The sequence below is a fragment of the Eptatretus burgeri genome, chromosome 15 (genome assembly GCF_056783735.1).
Source record: "Eptatretus burgeri isolate ZD-2024b chromosome 15, Ebu_testis_v1, whole genome shotgun sequence".
NCBI classification, from domain to species: Eukaryota; Metazoa; Chordata; class Myxini; order Myxiniformes; family Myxinidae; genus Eptatretus; species Eptatretus burgeri.
In genome coordinates, this window is record NC_140975.1 from 12,749,525 (window position 1) to 12,765,214 (window position 15,690).

General features: G+C 46.3%; 1 protein-coding gene across 3 annotated transcripts in view; it reads right to left on the minus strand.

Annotated features, from left to right (window-relative positions):
- LOC147011545 (Y+L amino acid transporter 2-like) overlaps positions 1–15,690 on the minus strand; it is a 30,051-nt gene that overhangs the window by 3,690 nt on the left and 10,671 nt on the right. For all 3 annotated transcript variants that reach the window (XM_085857487.1, XM_085857485.1, XM_085857486.1), the window contains exons 5-10: positions 14,800–14,923; positions 12,701–12,804; positions 10,859–10,955; positions 10,516–10,662; positions 4,027–4,207; positions 813–874 (exon numbers count right to left, since the gene is read on the minus strand). In XM_085857487.1, coding sequence (XP_085713613.1) covers positions 813–874; positions 4,027–4,207; positions 10,516–10,662; positions 10,859–10,955; positions 12,701–12,804; positions 14,800–14,923 — 715 coding nt within the window. The remainder of the gene's footprint in view (positions 1–812; positions 875–4,026; positions 4,208–10,515; positions 10,663–10,858; positions 10,956–12,700; positions 12,805–14,799; positions 14,924–15,690) is intronic.

Below are 15,690 nucleotides of genomic sequence, written 5' to 3' on the forward strand. Positions count from 1 at the left end.
AGCAGGATCAGCGTCAGGAAAACGAGCCCCATGTCCATACAGCCGCAGCTGATGCTCACGGACTATGCAGGTAACAAATCTCATTTGAGTCTCTCTCAGCAACCGCTCGTTGGACTCAAAGTCTGACCAGCAACAGCCAAGGATTCATAGGAAAAGGCTTCTCGTTCCATCGCCTCTGTGCCATAGCACATGGCATTTCCCCATTCACAAACATCAACAGCAACAAAAAAAAAAACACAAGCGATGTCCTTTTCATATGATCAGATTGAAGTAATAATCCCGTCGTGCGTGTGTGTGTGTGTGTGTGTGTGTGTGTGTGTTTGTGTGTGTGTGTGTGATTCCTAACTGATGTACCCACATTGATCTTCTTTGGATTCATACCAGACATATACCCACATCTTCTTTGAATTCCGACTTGATGTATATCTATATCTTGATTCATCAATGTGTATGAACTATCGCCTGCACCATGAACAAAATCCATAGTCCTGCCCTAACTACTGCTGGTAGAGGGATGGCAAACCACTCAGTATGACCCTTAGCCAAGAAACCGCTTCGACGGAACCAACGCTTTGTAACAGAGTATGGTACTTCAGTCAGTCAGTATCCACATCTAGTTTGAACTCCTACCTGATGCACCCATATCTTCTTTGAGTATGCCTGTGAAACGCTCGGGTGTTTCTGGAACTTCCTCATGAACGTTCCGTCAATCCCCCCCAATCCCCCCCTCTACCCCCTCACGCAACTTACCCAAATGGTGAAAGATAGACAAACAGTCGTTGCATTGTACAAACAAATATGATTTATTCTACCTTTCTTGAAAGCTTCATTTCACAACAATTTCCCAGCAGTTGTGAGTACATCGTCAAGAACCCTGCAAAAACAGACAGCAAAAGCAGAGTGAGACGACGATTTTCCAATAAGAGGGTAAATTTTTTGAAAATGTGATTGATTGCGTTCTCTTATACAGTATACATTCGAGGAAAGTGCATCGGAAGGGAATATCACGACGATCAGGACCGAGTTTAGTGTGTGTGGTTGCTATCGTGATTTTGTAGGCAATCTGGAAGTGGAGTAATAAACTAAGGTCAGCGAAAAACAAACAAGATGCTTCAAGGACCTGGTGATAGGGAAGAGAAAGGAAAGGTGGTACATGGTACTGTTTGTCAGAAAAAGTAGGACATTCCACGGAATCCTCTGGAATATGAAGAACAGACCGAAACACAATGAAAAGCTATTTCAAAAGATCTCATCTGCACATTCTCCATGCAGGTTGGAAGGATCAAAAGAAAAATGGAAGAAGAAAGAAAAGGAGTGTATGGGGAAGAGTAAGGAGGGAATTGAAGTTTAATGCGAAGAGGAGGGAGAGGAAGACGAGCAAGAGGAATGTTTGGGTAGGAAATGGAGGACGGTTGGGATGGAGTCAAAGATCCCGCCATTTTGTGTTGGTATTACAGAGATTCCCCTGAAAGTGAAAAGTTCTTCGCCGGATTGTTATAATTTTGATAAAACTAGAATGTAAGACCCCTCGCTTTGCTGATGGGAATACCAATCTTTGCACAATTGCTAAAATTTTTTTAAAAGTTGGAAGAAACGATTGTTGTTAATGGGAAATTAAATTAGATGGTGTATAGATACCAGTCAAGCTACATACACAAGGAGCAGGGAGGGGGTTGGTGTGATTGGGATATTCATCCCAACCTTTTTAGATGCTGAATTCCAAATAATATACAACAACACACTAAGAGGAAGATCAATGTAATAATAATTTCTTGCCCTCCACCTCCCCCTCTCTTCCTTCTTTTGATCAAACTGTCTGGGGTACATATTAGCCATGGGCCATGTCAGGAAACAGACTCTCCTCATACACGTATGTGCAGCATATATTATATGCTGTGTGAACGTATATGTGTGTATGTGTGTATTGCTATGCTGCGTGCATACAGGCATGCTGCGCTGTCGATTGTATGGGACAAATGTTGATGAACAGACGGACGTGTGCACGCATGCAGGCACACCGAGACCGAGCTATATATATATATATATATATATATATATATATATATATATATATATATATATATATATATATATATATATATATATATATATATATATATATATATATATATATATATATATATATATATATATATATATATATATATTGTTACGAATTCTGGCCCGCCTGGCGTGCGAGCGATTGCATAACTCCAATCACAACCGCGTCGCCCACCGGACGGACAATTCAGTCGTGACCCTCCTGGAACTACCGCCAGGAGCCAGTCACGGGTGGGGGTTTAACCTCACCACGATCGTGCCAATTGCCCACCCGCGCAGGATAGGGTTGCTCGCCAAATTCGACCTACCTAAGTACCTGCGCGAGTAGTCGACCGGGTGATCATACCTCGCCGCAGGTCGGCCTAGGACACGAACTGCTTAAGCAGTCTGTTCCGTGCTACAGTGATAACCGAGCGGTGTTATCGCCGACCCCAATGGATGTGATTCTCTTCTTTACTCGGGTGTTCAAAACCCTCTACTAATTTATTCCGCGATTCAAGATGGCACTTTCAATGGGGAAAGAGACGACGAACGGGATACATTTCACACAAGGACATTTATTACAAAACACATATTGCACACACAACACAAGCAAGGAATCATGCAATATACAAGAAAAGCGTTACCACCAAATACGAGCAATGTACAGTCACTTACACAGGTCTAACTTATAGGGACACGGCGCCACAGCAGTCATACAAAAGCAAAAGAAATGGAAAGAAAATACCCCCTCACAGACAAGGGGGTAAGGCTGGACCACTTGGGTCTTTATGACACGGGACCTGGGAGACCGAACGGGTCCCGCGAGACCGTAGCAGGTTACCTGCCCCCTCGAGGGGCGACGGTCGGTGAGCCCTCTCCGGCACTCTCCTCTCGTGCGCACCTCGACCCAGGACCACTGCTAGCAACCCTCACGACTCGGCGCCCAGAGGGAGAGACGAGCCTTCAATGATCCAGAGCCCACTTCGACGATCCAGAGCCCGACGAGTCCAAACACGACGATCCAGATCCCGAAGAGTCCAAACACGACGATCCAGAGCCCGAAGAGTCCAAACACGACATCCCAGGCAGGAGAGAGGAGGAATCCAACGCGATGATCCAGGCAGGAGAGAGGAGGAATCCAACGCAATGATCCAGGCAGGAGAGAGGAGGAATCCAACGCGATGATCCAGGCAGGAGAGAGGAGGAATCCAACGCGATGATCCAGGCAGGAGAGAGAGGGATCTCAAACACGACGTCCACCAAGAGAGCGAGCCCGCGCGCGGTCCGCCCTATATAGCATGGGGCTCCACCCTTCGCTCCTCCCCATTTTTGGCTCTGCCTCTCCTCTATCCCTTTCGAGAAGCTCCTCGAAAAGGGGCGTTCCCTCTTCACGGCCGCCTCACACCCCGTATCCACCAATCGCCAGCGAGCTCTCGCGGCCTCTCCCGTCAGCCCCGGCGCCGCAAAAGAAAGGGGGAAAAACTCGCGCGCCGTTCTAGGCCATTCAAGGGGCCTTCGTTTGAAGTCTTCGGATGGTCCAAAATAATGATAGAACAGAAAAACGGCTATCTCAAAGAGTCACAGCCCGGTGAATCACATAAATTCCCTTTAAACAACGGTGGGGAACTATCTGCACATAAACTTAGCGTCATAACTGATCTAAGGACCCTTTATGGTGTATTGCGAATTTCCACAGCCGTAACAATATATATATATATATATATATATATATATATATATATATATATATATATATATATATATATATATGTTAAATCAGTCACATCACTACAGATATGTAGAACGTGAAGGTGATTCGACATGTGTTTGTTGATTGTTGAGCATCTTCCTTTACAGTGTACCACTGTATCAATTTCATATCTCTTTTTTCATGTTTCCTCTTTCCAAAAGTAAATAAAATTATATATTAAACCTTTTAGCTGCTTGTTAAATGCATTTATTTATTTGTTTCGTTTGACTTACCAAAAATAGACACAATGGTCCCAGGTGTTTGTCCAGATCTGATGTGAGCCAGGTAGTACACTGCTAAGCCGATAAGGAGTACAACCACACTAGCCAGGGAAGTTGTCCAGGTGGAGTAAACTTGTAGGATGACCAGTACGATGGAGGGGATTAAACACAACACTGGCACTGCTGGGGACAACTGCAACAGACAAGGAGCTTTTTACTTGGCAATTAAATAAAGGATTTAGGTGCTTTTTAAGGAATTCAAGAAATGAGGTAACCTATTCAAGACAGGACTGCTAAGTACTGTTACACCACAATAAACTTGGCCCATCAATGAAACATGTTGCGATCACTGTGCATTTGTGTATTGAACATATCCTGCATGGTTCACGGCTCGAGACAGATGGAGTGATGAGAGATGCCGCATCTTCATTGGTTGTCACTGTGGAAACATCCAATGGAATTGTCCATCTTATTGAGATCGGCATTATGGGAGAAACATGGAATTTCACGAAACTGACCTTTGGGCTTGTATGTATATTTGACAGTCGAAGTCTGATCACATGCCCTGGAGCAGCAACACAGTTTTTCTTTCTCTAACTACTGGAGTACAATCAAAAGCTTTAGCATGCCACTCAATTTGGCATTTGCAAGTCGGGCATTTCACACAAGCAGATTGGCAGGGACTGAAAGCACTTACCTAAACTAATGGGGAATAACTATGCTATATTAAGCATTTATTAACCCCAAGGAATCATTGCTAGAACAATATGCTTGTGAGAGTCAACATCTCGCTGGCTATTCTCAGAGAGCTGCCTCATGCCGGCAAGTCTGGCATTTCACTCAAGCAGATTGGCAGGGACTGCCAAGCAGCCATCTCTCTTCAGGATTGGTCTAGGATATCCACTGCTGCTAATATTAATTTAGCCTGGGAATTCTTCCACAGAATCTATCTCTATCTCTATCTCTATCTCTATCTCTATCTCTCTCTCTCTCTCTCTCTCTCTCTCTCTCTCTCTCTCTCTCTCTCTCTCTCTCTCTCTCTCTCTCTCTCTCTCTCTCTCTCTCTCTCTCTCTCACAGATTCATCCCATTTTGTTTTCACTTATCCTACCCTTCTTCCCACCCATGGTACACCGAATCCTGTGGTGAGGCAGTTGCTCTGAAATAACGAGCCTTCTCTTCCTGGAAAGCAAATCCGACCAAAGGCAATCTTAGTGCATTCCAAAAAGTGCACAGCTCAAGTGTGTGTCCACTCTCAGGAGAGTCAGAAAACATTTGTCCAACCTCAAGAATGCACATTCAAACTCATCTCCCTCCTTAAAACCTGGTGGCACCTTCTTTAGTCTGTCGCTGGTGCATGTCCCCCTTTCATCCCTTCCCTCTCTTCAAATGGCATCATAGCCGACTCAGCTCATGAGAAGGCTGAATGCCTCAATTCTGTGTTTGCTTCAAAATGTTGTCCCCAACCCCTCACTCCAGGTACCCATCCTTCCCTGTCATACCCAACTATGCCTGTACTCTGTGTCTTTTTCACCTGAGAAGGTGGAGAAGGTTATTTGAAACCTCGACTCTGAATCTACCACTGGACCGGACGGCATCAGCTCACGCATTCTAAAAACTTGCACTGCTGTTTTTGCACATCCTCTCTGCCCTTTTCATCCTGTCATTTGCTCCAGGTCATCGCCCATCTGCTTGGAAATCCACCAACATCACAGCACGAGATAAAAAGCTGCAAAAAGTGATCCCCATAACTATGAACCTATCAGCTTATTTCCAATCATCAGCAAGGTCATGGAATCCATCATTGTAGTTGATATGAAATCTTTCCTTTTCTCCAACAACCTCATCTCAGATCATCAACTTGGTTTCAGACCAGGTCACTCCACCTTGCACATGCTGCTCCGACTCACTCAACAATGGATGGAGGCCCTCATTGTCAGGCATGAGTTCAGGGCCGTCTCTCTTGACATATCTCATGCCTTTGATACAGTCTGGCATCCTGCCTTACTCTCCAAACTCTTGGCCCATGACATCCAAGACCAATTCCGCACATGACATTGATTTTCTATACTCTCATAGCCAACGTGTGGCACTCAACAGAATCCTTTCATCTCCTATCTCTGTCAAGGCTGGAGTGCCCCAAATCAGTGTTCTGGGCCTAGTCATATTCCCGATGTTCATCAATGATCTCTCTGACTCTGGAGAATTATCTTTATCAATTTGCTGATTACACCAACCTCTGTGGTGACATCCCTTATCCTTCAGTAAGGGGCTGCAGTCTCTTTCCTCTCTTCAGACTTTGAAAAATTCACAAGCTGGTCAAACACTTGAAATATGTATTTCAATCTTGACAAATCCCACACTCTCAGTATCTCTCTCCAAAGGGACCATCTGGCAATTCCTCCTGTACTTTCTTAACCATCTTCTTGAGGAAGTTCAGCCATGATGAAGGTCATCGACTCTTGAGGAAGTTCAGGCATGATGGCCAATACTACCAACGCACTTGGGACAAACCCCAGCAATGGGGCCCGAGGTTGCATTGTGCTAAAACAAGGTCATTTTCAGTGCCAAAAGCCATGGACCACAACAAGACCAGTGGGTCCCTCTCTCCGCATCCTCCAACTCAATGTTGAGGGGCTGACATTTCTAAAGTGTGAGATCCTCGACAAGATCCTGAAGGACTACAACATCGACATGTAGCCATACTCCAGGAAACTCATAGCGAGGATGACCAAAAGGCTACAAAGAAAAAGATTGCAGGCTGCATCCTCATGGCCTCCATTAACACAGCAAAACATGGCCTCGCCACCGATATCAAACACGGTCTTCAAATCATCGAAACCATACACAATACCACGCTACACACAATAGTAAAGATAAGCGGTGTCACTGTTGCAAATGTGTACAAGCTGCCCACACAAACATGGCCATCACCTGCCCTACCCAAATACAACAACTCTATGATTTACGTCGGGGATTTCAACAGCCAACACACTGAATGGGGATAAAGGGAAAATGACGTCGCTGGAGAACAGCTAACTGACTGGGCGTCGACGACCGATCTCAACCTGCTGTTTCACCCAAAGCAACCAAAGACCTTCCACTTGGGACGATGGCATACCCGAAGAAATCCCGACCTCTGCTTCCTGACAATGGATGACAGACGGCTACCAATGATAGCATCGAGAAGAGTTCTCGCTCCTTTTCCAAAAAGCCAACATTGCCCCACTGTTGTTCACTTTGGTATCGAGATCCCGCTGGTGCACTCCAAGCCAAAACCATGCTGGAACTTCCGGGAAGCAGATTGAACCACTTTCACCAAAGAAGCTGAATCCCAGATCGAGGATATACCACCTGTCCCAGCTAAATATGCAGAATTTGTGCACCTCCTTCTCTCTGCTGCCACCAATACCATACCACGTAGCTTCCGCAAGACTTACACACCTTGCTGGACAGCAGAGACTGATAGGCTTCTAAAGGAGTACAACAAAACTGGCAACACAGATGTTGCCACAAGCACTCATTGAGGCTCTCGATACTGAATGTCTGAAGTGCTGGAAGGAGTTGGTGGAGTCAACAGACTTCACCCACGGCAGCCGCAAGGCATGGGCATTGCTGAAGAAACTGAGTGCTGCAGAAAACACTACTGCTGCCATCCCAAAGGTTTCCCCCGATTCCATCATGTCTCACCTCCTCCAGACCTCAAAGGCACCAACCTCTAAATCATTAAAGCAGGAGGTAAAAAGGGATTACCTCAGAAACCTCCAAGAAAGCCTACTGAGCAGCCACCTGATAGCCCCATATACAAAGAAAGACATTGACGCTGCACTGTCGGCAACCAAAATGGCAAAGCCACAGGAGCCGACGGAATATTCCCTGAATTCCTTTAAAACCTCAAATAAAAGGGTCATTTCTGGTTGGCGGCCCTTTTTACTGCCGTCCTTGAAACAGGGCAAATTCCTGCAGCCTGGAAGAAGGCTAATGTTATTGCCACCGAAAAACTGGTAAGCCAGCAGACTTGCCATGCCACAACTGCCCTATAGCCCCACTATCAGTGACAGGAAAGCTGATGAAGAGGGCCCTGCTATCCTGTTCAACCCCCACTCTGAAGGCTTTCCTGACTGATGAGCAAGGGGGGGGGCGTTAGGCCTGGCCGCAGTACCTGTGATCTGGTTCTTGCCCTCTTCACCATCATCGAGGCTGACTTCCAGAGAAAACAAGAAATGGCAACCGCCTTAGTGGACCTGTCGTCGGCTTATGACACAGTCTGGTGCCGAGGGCTCCTTCTCAAAATCTCAAAAGTCTTCTGCTGTCAGAAGGCAGTCAGACTGCTGTCAGTATTCCTTGGGGACCGAAAGATCTGCGTTAACCTCAACGGCAAAATCAGTTGTGTTTGAACACTAAACGATGGCCTCCTCCAAGGATATGCTCTAGCCCCCGCCCTCTTTAACCTCTATGTTAGTGAGCTGCTAATGACGACCTCCTTCAAATTCGCCTCTGCTGATGACATCGCACTCGTAGAACAGGGATCAAACATAAAATCTGTCGGGAACCAACTCACCCGAGATCTGGTCAAACTGCAGGAGTATTTACACAAATGGAAGCTCCTCCCAAACCCCAACAAAAGAGTCATCTGCACCCACCATCTTGACAATCACACAGCAAATGCAGAGGTAGATGTGACATTCTGCGGGATGAAAGTTGAAAATATCCATGATCCCAAAATACCTTGGGGTTACATTTGACCAGACCCTGACCTTCAACAAACTCCTGCAAGCTGTTAGAACATTATGGGGAGCCGGCTTTGACACCTTACGCACGGCAATGCTCATCCTCATGTACTCGATGGCAGAGTATTGCGCGTCAGTCTGGTCGGCGAGTGTCCACACGAAGGTCATCGACATTCAGTTAAATGTCACGATGACAACAGTGTCTAGAACCCTGAAGCCAACAAAGACTGAGTGGCTTCCTATCCTCTACAACATTGCTTCACCAGTCATCCATGGGATGCGTTATCGTCCAGGTACTTCAGCCGTGTTTTGGATACCGAAATTCCAGCCAAACGCCTTCTCACTGAACATCTGTGCTGTCACCTCAAGTCCCGAAAACCACCATGGAACCATGCCGAGCTCCCTACTGGAGCCCATCAAAGTGAAGCCGACTTGTGGAGTGTCAGTTAGGAGGCTGCCGCAGCTCGTAATAAACATATTGTACATGATACAACCATTGCTCCACTCGGTTTCACACTGCCACATCGGCAATGGACAGCCCTCAACAGACTCTGCAGTGGACAAGGCCTTTGCGGTAGAACCCTCCACCGATGGAGCATGAGGCCGGGTGTACTCTGTGACTGCGGAGGAGTTCAGACGCATGAGCACATCACGTTGCACTGTCCCTTGTGGAAGTTTTAGCTTATCGGGAGGACTTTTAGCTCTCCACCAACTCACCCCCCATGCAGCCACATGGCTGCAGAACCTGGACATCAAACTTTAGCACAATCCATATTGACCATATGCAAGAAGAAGAAGAAGCCATGATCTTTATTGGGCAAACCACCTTTCAAAGTTGGCCTGCAGCCAGCTTGGCATCCTCTGCCATACAATGTGCTTCCTTGGCATACCTGAACTCCTATCGACCTACAAGGTCTTCACCTGCAGCTTCATGGCTCTCTTCTCTGGAATGGTTCTCCTGCCGCATATCTTGCTCAGTTTTATGCCGTGGAAACCAAGGCCTTTAAGATTATTGGAATCCCCCATGTTGAAGCTGAGTTTATGAGCCTATCACTTTGCCATAGCAGATACGTCAGTGGTCTCTCTGTCTTCCAGAACCTCCGTTCTGGTCTTGCGCCCACTGGTCTTTCCATGCTTTGTCCCCTCCCCCTCCCCTCCAGGTCTTTGCAAGGCACACATGGTCCACAATCAACCCCTTCTGGTGAAACTAACGAAATCCAGGATCACTGCTCACCTCCACTCATTAGTTCCTTTTTTCCCACCTGTGGAACCAACTTCCACATTCGCTTCAATCCCATTCTTCCCTCCAGGTCTTTAAGACAGCTGTTCACCGCCATCTCAGATCATCCCAAATCCAAAACCATGATCTTTTCTACCCTCATTCACCCCCCCCCCCAATTCCAACCCAATTCCCTCCCTTCTTCCAAATTTCCAGTTTTACCTCCTGAGACTTCCCTTCTGTATCCATTTTGTTCACCCCATGCATCCTCTCCTGCCCCCAATTCCTTCCCACACCCATTGTTTCTCCGCCTCCCTTTGTCTTAGCCTCGGCTCTGCTGTTGGTGTTTCCCTCCTCTCTCTCTGTCTCTCTCTCTCTCTCTCTCTCTCTCTCTCTCTCTCTCTCTCTCTCTCTCTCTCTCTCTCTGCTGTTCCTTTTGTCCTGTTGCATCTTGATCCATTCAGTGTACTAGTACTAGCTCTTCCACGATGCTTGACCATGTATACAAAAAAAACCCGATAACCCAATGTGTCACCACCCTCAGAGACAATACCTCGAGCAGCCATTGTATAACCAGCTTCGCCCACCGTAAATACAAGAGTCCGATGCATGCCAGCACCATAGAGAGGCAGTAGGTGAAGACGATGTAATAGATAAGCGCCGTAATGTTGGCAAAGAAGTAAACAAGAGTGATGACACACTGCAAACACGAGAGCACACCACCAAGCCAATGGTTAGCTGGAGTTTCTTGTTACCAGAAAAGCAATGTGGCAAAATTGTTATGGATGTACAACTGGATCATTCAGGAAGTGTTTGAGTGCTTTGAGTTTTTGCCCTCTCCAGTCAGAAAAACTAGTTTTGGTGTCATAATAGTGAAGAAATGTCCCTTCACTTACATTGAGGATGAGGGCAGGCACTGGCGTGAGCCATGTGATATGCAACATACAGAACACATCAGGTAAGTCACCTTCGATGGATCCATTCATGAACAGCCTGGGAAACACGAAAATGTCCCATTCAAATCAAAATCCTTTCCCCCCTCAATTTGGAGATTATTCCAACTTTTTGAAATACGTATACTGAAAGTAACTCAGTGCTTGCTAAGGTGAGAGTCTGATGACATTTGCTTTTCATGATGTTGATCAATTATCCAAAATTCTGCCAATCCATCCTACTCCGTCCAAAATTCTGCCCATCTGTACAATCGCCACTTCTTCACACTGATCCAAATCCATTTTGTACGAGTTGGCCTGAGTAAATGTAATCACTGGTTTCTTCAATGCTGCAATGATTTTTTTTGACTTGCAGTGGAATGCGATTTTTAATTTTCATCATATCCATCTTTAGTCTGATCTTTCCATTCTCCAGCCCTTTCCCGTCATGGTACGTGGAAACACAGACAACTCTTTGTGGGGCTTCATTGAGGAGGAAAGTGTTGACAAACCGGTACAGGATGATTGAAGAATTGCGCACTGCAGTTGTGACTTCTTTTGCACAGATGACTCCACAGATGCTACACAAGAGGATTTGGTGTCTAAGATGTCTAAGAGGATTTGGTGATGAATTCAGTGGTGCAAGGAGAATGCTGGAGTGCATACAGATACAATAAGTGATTAATTATTGGAAGTCTTGTACAAAAAAACCTGCATATTAAAAGAATTTAAGAACGAATGCTTAACTGGGGAGGCATAAAGTGGCTTTCAGGCAACCCTGTAGTTTGAATTGTTTCTTGATGTACAGTCATCTGGTTGGAATTCCTACCCGATGCAACCACATCTTGTTCGAGGATGGCTGCGAAACACTCCGGAGTTTTTCCGGAACTTTCTCATGAATGTGTTGGACAATTTCTCCCCTCTTCCCCCCCCGCCCCCCCCCCCTCAGCATGACTTACTCGAATGATGGAAGACAAGGAAACAGTTGCTGCAATGTGCAAACAAACCTGATTTATTCTATTTATTTATAGTTATATTTATAGTGATTATTAACAAAACAAAGCTTTCCAGAAAGCTCAATTTCACAAGGATAAATAAAAAGGCTCTTCTCCTCCAGAAAAGGCTCTTCCGACCTGAAAGTGATTTGACGAGGACATCATGTGCAGACGCAAACTTATCATGTTAAACTCATTCTTCCCTCCAGGTCTTTAAGACAGCTGTTCACCGCCATCTCAGATCATCCCAAATCCAAAACCATGATCTTTTCTACCCCATGATGAACCACAACTTAACCTCCTAACTTGTGCTCAACAGGGCAGATACAATGTGTCTCCATGGTGGACGATGCTTGCTGCTAACACGTTGGGCAGCTATGGCCGTTATGTGACTCAATCTGTGCCTTGCTGCTTCACCAAGTAAGGGAAGAGTGTGTGTGTATATATGTTCACACACTAGGGGGGGGGGTACGCCTACACATTGTGTAAGCATATGCATTGTTTCCCCATTGTCTCGGGTCGCTCACCTGCATTTTTTTCATTTTTTTTTAGTTATTTATATTTTCATTTACAGATGTTTTCCGACGATTCTGTGATTTTCCCCCAGTGATCGGCTTGGATGTCCATCGGCACACAAAATTTCAGCTTTCTACGTCACCCGGAAGGTCCCAATCTTTAATATCAGTCAGTGAGTGAGTGAGTGAGTCACTGGTTAGAAAGAGCTTTATCTATTAGATGACAAGACCTGCACAGGGGTTCACAATTATACATTGAAATTGATCAGCGCTGATGGCGGATGGTTATTACTTACCTTGATGAGGTACTCATAGAAGACGTGATGCTTCCAAAGCAACAAATCGCAACAGCAAGTTGGCCCAACCACTTGGCAAGTCCATAAGAATGGTCGGCAAAGTTCTAACAAATGACAAGATCAAAACACTTAATCAGCAATGGAGCAATTCACACTTACTGCTACTTTAAAGTGTTGTAAAACATAAGGTGAGTGATGAAATAAGGCTCAATGAAAATGCCATGGTTATTATATTGTTGCGAATTCGCGCCCGCCGGCGTGCGATCAGCCGCTCGACTCGAATGGCGGCCGCCTCACCCACCGGAACGGACAATTCTGTCGTGACCCTCTCGGAACAACGCCGGGAGCTAGTCACGGGTGGGGGTTTAACCCCACCACGACCGTGCCAATTGCCCACCCACGCAGGATAGGGTTGCTCGCCAAATTTGATCTACCTAAGTACCTGCGTGGATGGTCGACTGGGCGATCGTACCTCGTCGCAGGCCGACTCCGGACACGAACCGCTTAAGCGGTCCGTTCCGTGTTATCGGGATAACCGAGCGGTGTTATCATCGGCCTCGACGGTTCAGATTAATTATCGGGCGTTTTAAGCCCACTACGAACCCTTTACATGAAACAGGATGGAGGGTCAATCAAGAAAAGACGAAGCGAAACGGGAAAACAGTTCACACAATTCACATTTATTACGCGACACACGGAAAGCACACATATACAGCGAAACAGTCAAAATGCACCTATAGCAGTGAAACAAAAGAAACAATGACGCAGAGTTACTACCGAATTCGCGTACACACGGCAACACTTATACAGTTCTACTTTACAAGACACGGCGCCAACCCACATTTACTCAAAAGCAAAGGAAAGAAGCCACCCTCATAGACAAGGGGGCAGACGGGCCTGTAGGCCAATATGTGCGCGGGACCTGAAGGAGCGGCCAGGTCCGCGAGACCGGGTGGGTCCTACCCGCGTCCTCGTGACGCGTTGGCGGACGAGCCGCAGATGTGGCCGCGTGGCTGTGCCCCGACTCCGTGCTCCTTGGCGGGTTTCGTTGGCACGACGTTTGGAGTGGGGTGGGAATGGGGCCCCCTTGGTTGCACTATCTCAGCACGGGGGAAAAGGGGGAATTGTTGATGCCCTGGGGGAGGGAGAATGGCTGGCTGGCTTGGGTCCTGCGATGAGCGATCTCCCACCGCGACCTCGTCGCCGACTGCCATCCTTCTCGCCTCGGACCCGAGCTCCTTGGCCTCTTCCCACAACTTTCCTCAGCCGAGCTGCAGAACCCAACTCAATGCCTTCCCCACCCGACTCCACTCTCTGCCACACTCTGCTCTCCAACCAAAAACCGACTCTGCCACCAAAACTGACTCTGCCACGATTCGCCTGGTGCTCGCCGTTTTATAGGCCGGTAGGAGAAACAATATGCAAATTTCTGGATCAGAATGACCTCGGGGGCGGAGCCACGCTCGCCAATTGGACGGAGGAAAAGTGGGCGTGAACCTCCCCTGATCCTAGAAATTGCATATATGGATTTCACACAGACGCGCCTGGAGACGGGGCCAAGCCGCTCCACGCTTGCTGATTGGATGGATCAGAAGTGGGCGTGTAGCGTTCTTGATCCGAATTCTCCCTCGGAAAGGCCGCTATTTGCACTCGCGGCTCGGTGCGGATCTTGAACGAGCCCAAGACAGCCCGACGCTCAGTGTTCACAGGTGGTGCAGGAACGGCCGTAGAAGGAGAGAGGTGAGGGTGGTGGAGGGTTTATCGGTGGTGGTTTGATGGTTTTGGCGGTTGAGACGTGGTTTGTTCAAAATAAAGATAGAACAGAAAAACGGCTATCTCAAAGCGTCGCAGCCCGAATGAATCACATAAATTCCCTCTAAACAACGGGTTTGGGGCTAACTACACATGTACTTAGAGTTATCTCATCTACGGGACCTGAATGGTGGTTTGCGAATTTCCACAGCCGTAACAATATTATGATAAGAGTAATGATAACAATCGTTTCTCTTGGCTATCGAACAACGCTTTGCTCCCACCCTCACGATCAAAAAAACGAAACACTTTCGATGAAACATTTACAGATGTGGAGACAGACTCACAAGTTCTGTGGTCTGACCCGATGTAACGATGACTTTATCCACCATGATGAAGTAGGCTGTGTTGTCAAGGATGTAAACCACGATGACTAGGGACAATGAAAGTACAATCGCTCGAGATAGTTTCCTGTGGGAATGTGGGAGGAAGGATTTAAAAGTGAGGATTAAATTGGCATACCAGCATGTAAAAGCAGGGCAATAAACACAAGTACTTTCCTCTTTTCGTAATTGAGTATTAATAAAAACAAGCTCAAGTAAGCTAAGATCCTTGTCCTTTTAATGATGACGTCATAAAAACGAATATGACGTCATTGTGATGTATCCGGTTTGCGATAAATTATCTGTGCTAATGCCCAGCTTGATTCCCGCAAACAAAATTCAAACAGCTTGCCTAGTTTCGGAGATAATGGTATAGGCGATTTCCATTAGCGGCGATATTATGACGTCAACTTTTTTCTCGGGAAAATTTCCAAAATCGGAGATGGTTACTGCCTGCGCGTGGGCTTTCTGCATATACACGGCAAGTTTCACGAAGATCCGATGAAAACTCTGGGTTGTGAAACAAAAAATGTCACAAAATAGGAATGACGTCATAAAAATAGATATGACGTCATAGTGATGTATCATAATATGTGCGGTAATTCATCTCTGCTAATGCCCTGTTCGATTCCCGCAAACAGAATTCGAAAAGCTTGCCTAATTTCGGAGATAATTTTTAGGCGATTTCCATTTGCGGAGATATTTTGACGTCATAACTTTTTTTCTTGGAGGAATTTTCAAAATTGGAGATGGTTACTGTCTGCGCAAGGTATTTTTTACATATATATGCCAAATTTCAGGAAGTTTCGATGAAAACTGTAGGCTGTGAAACAAAAAAGTCCACAAGAAGAAGAT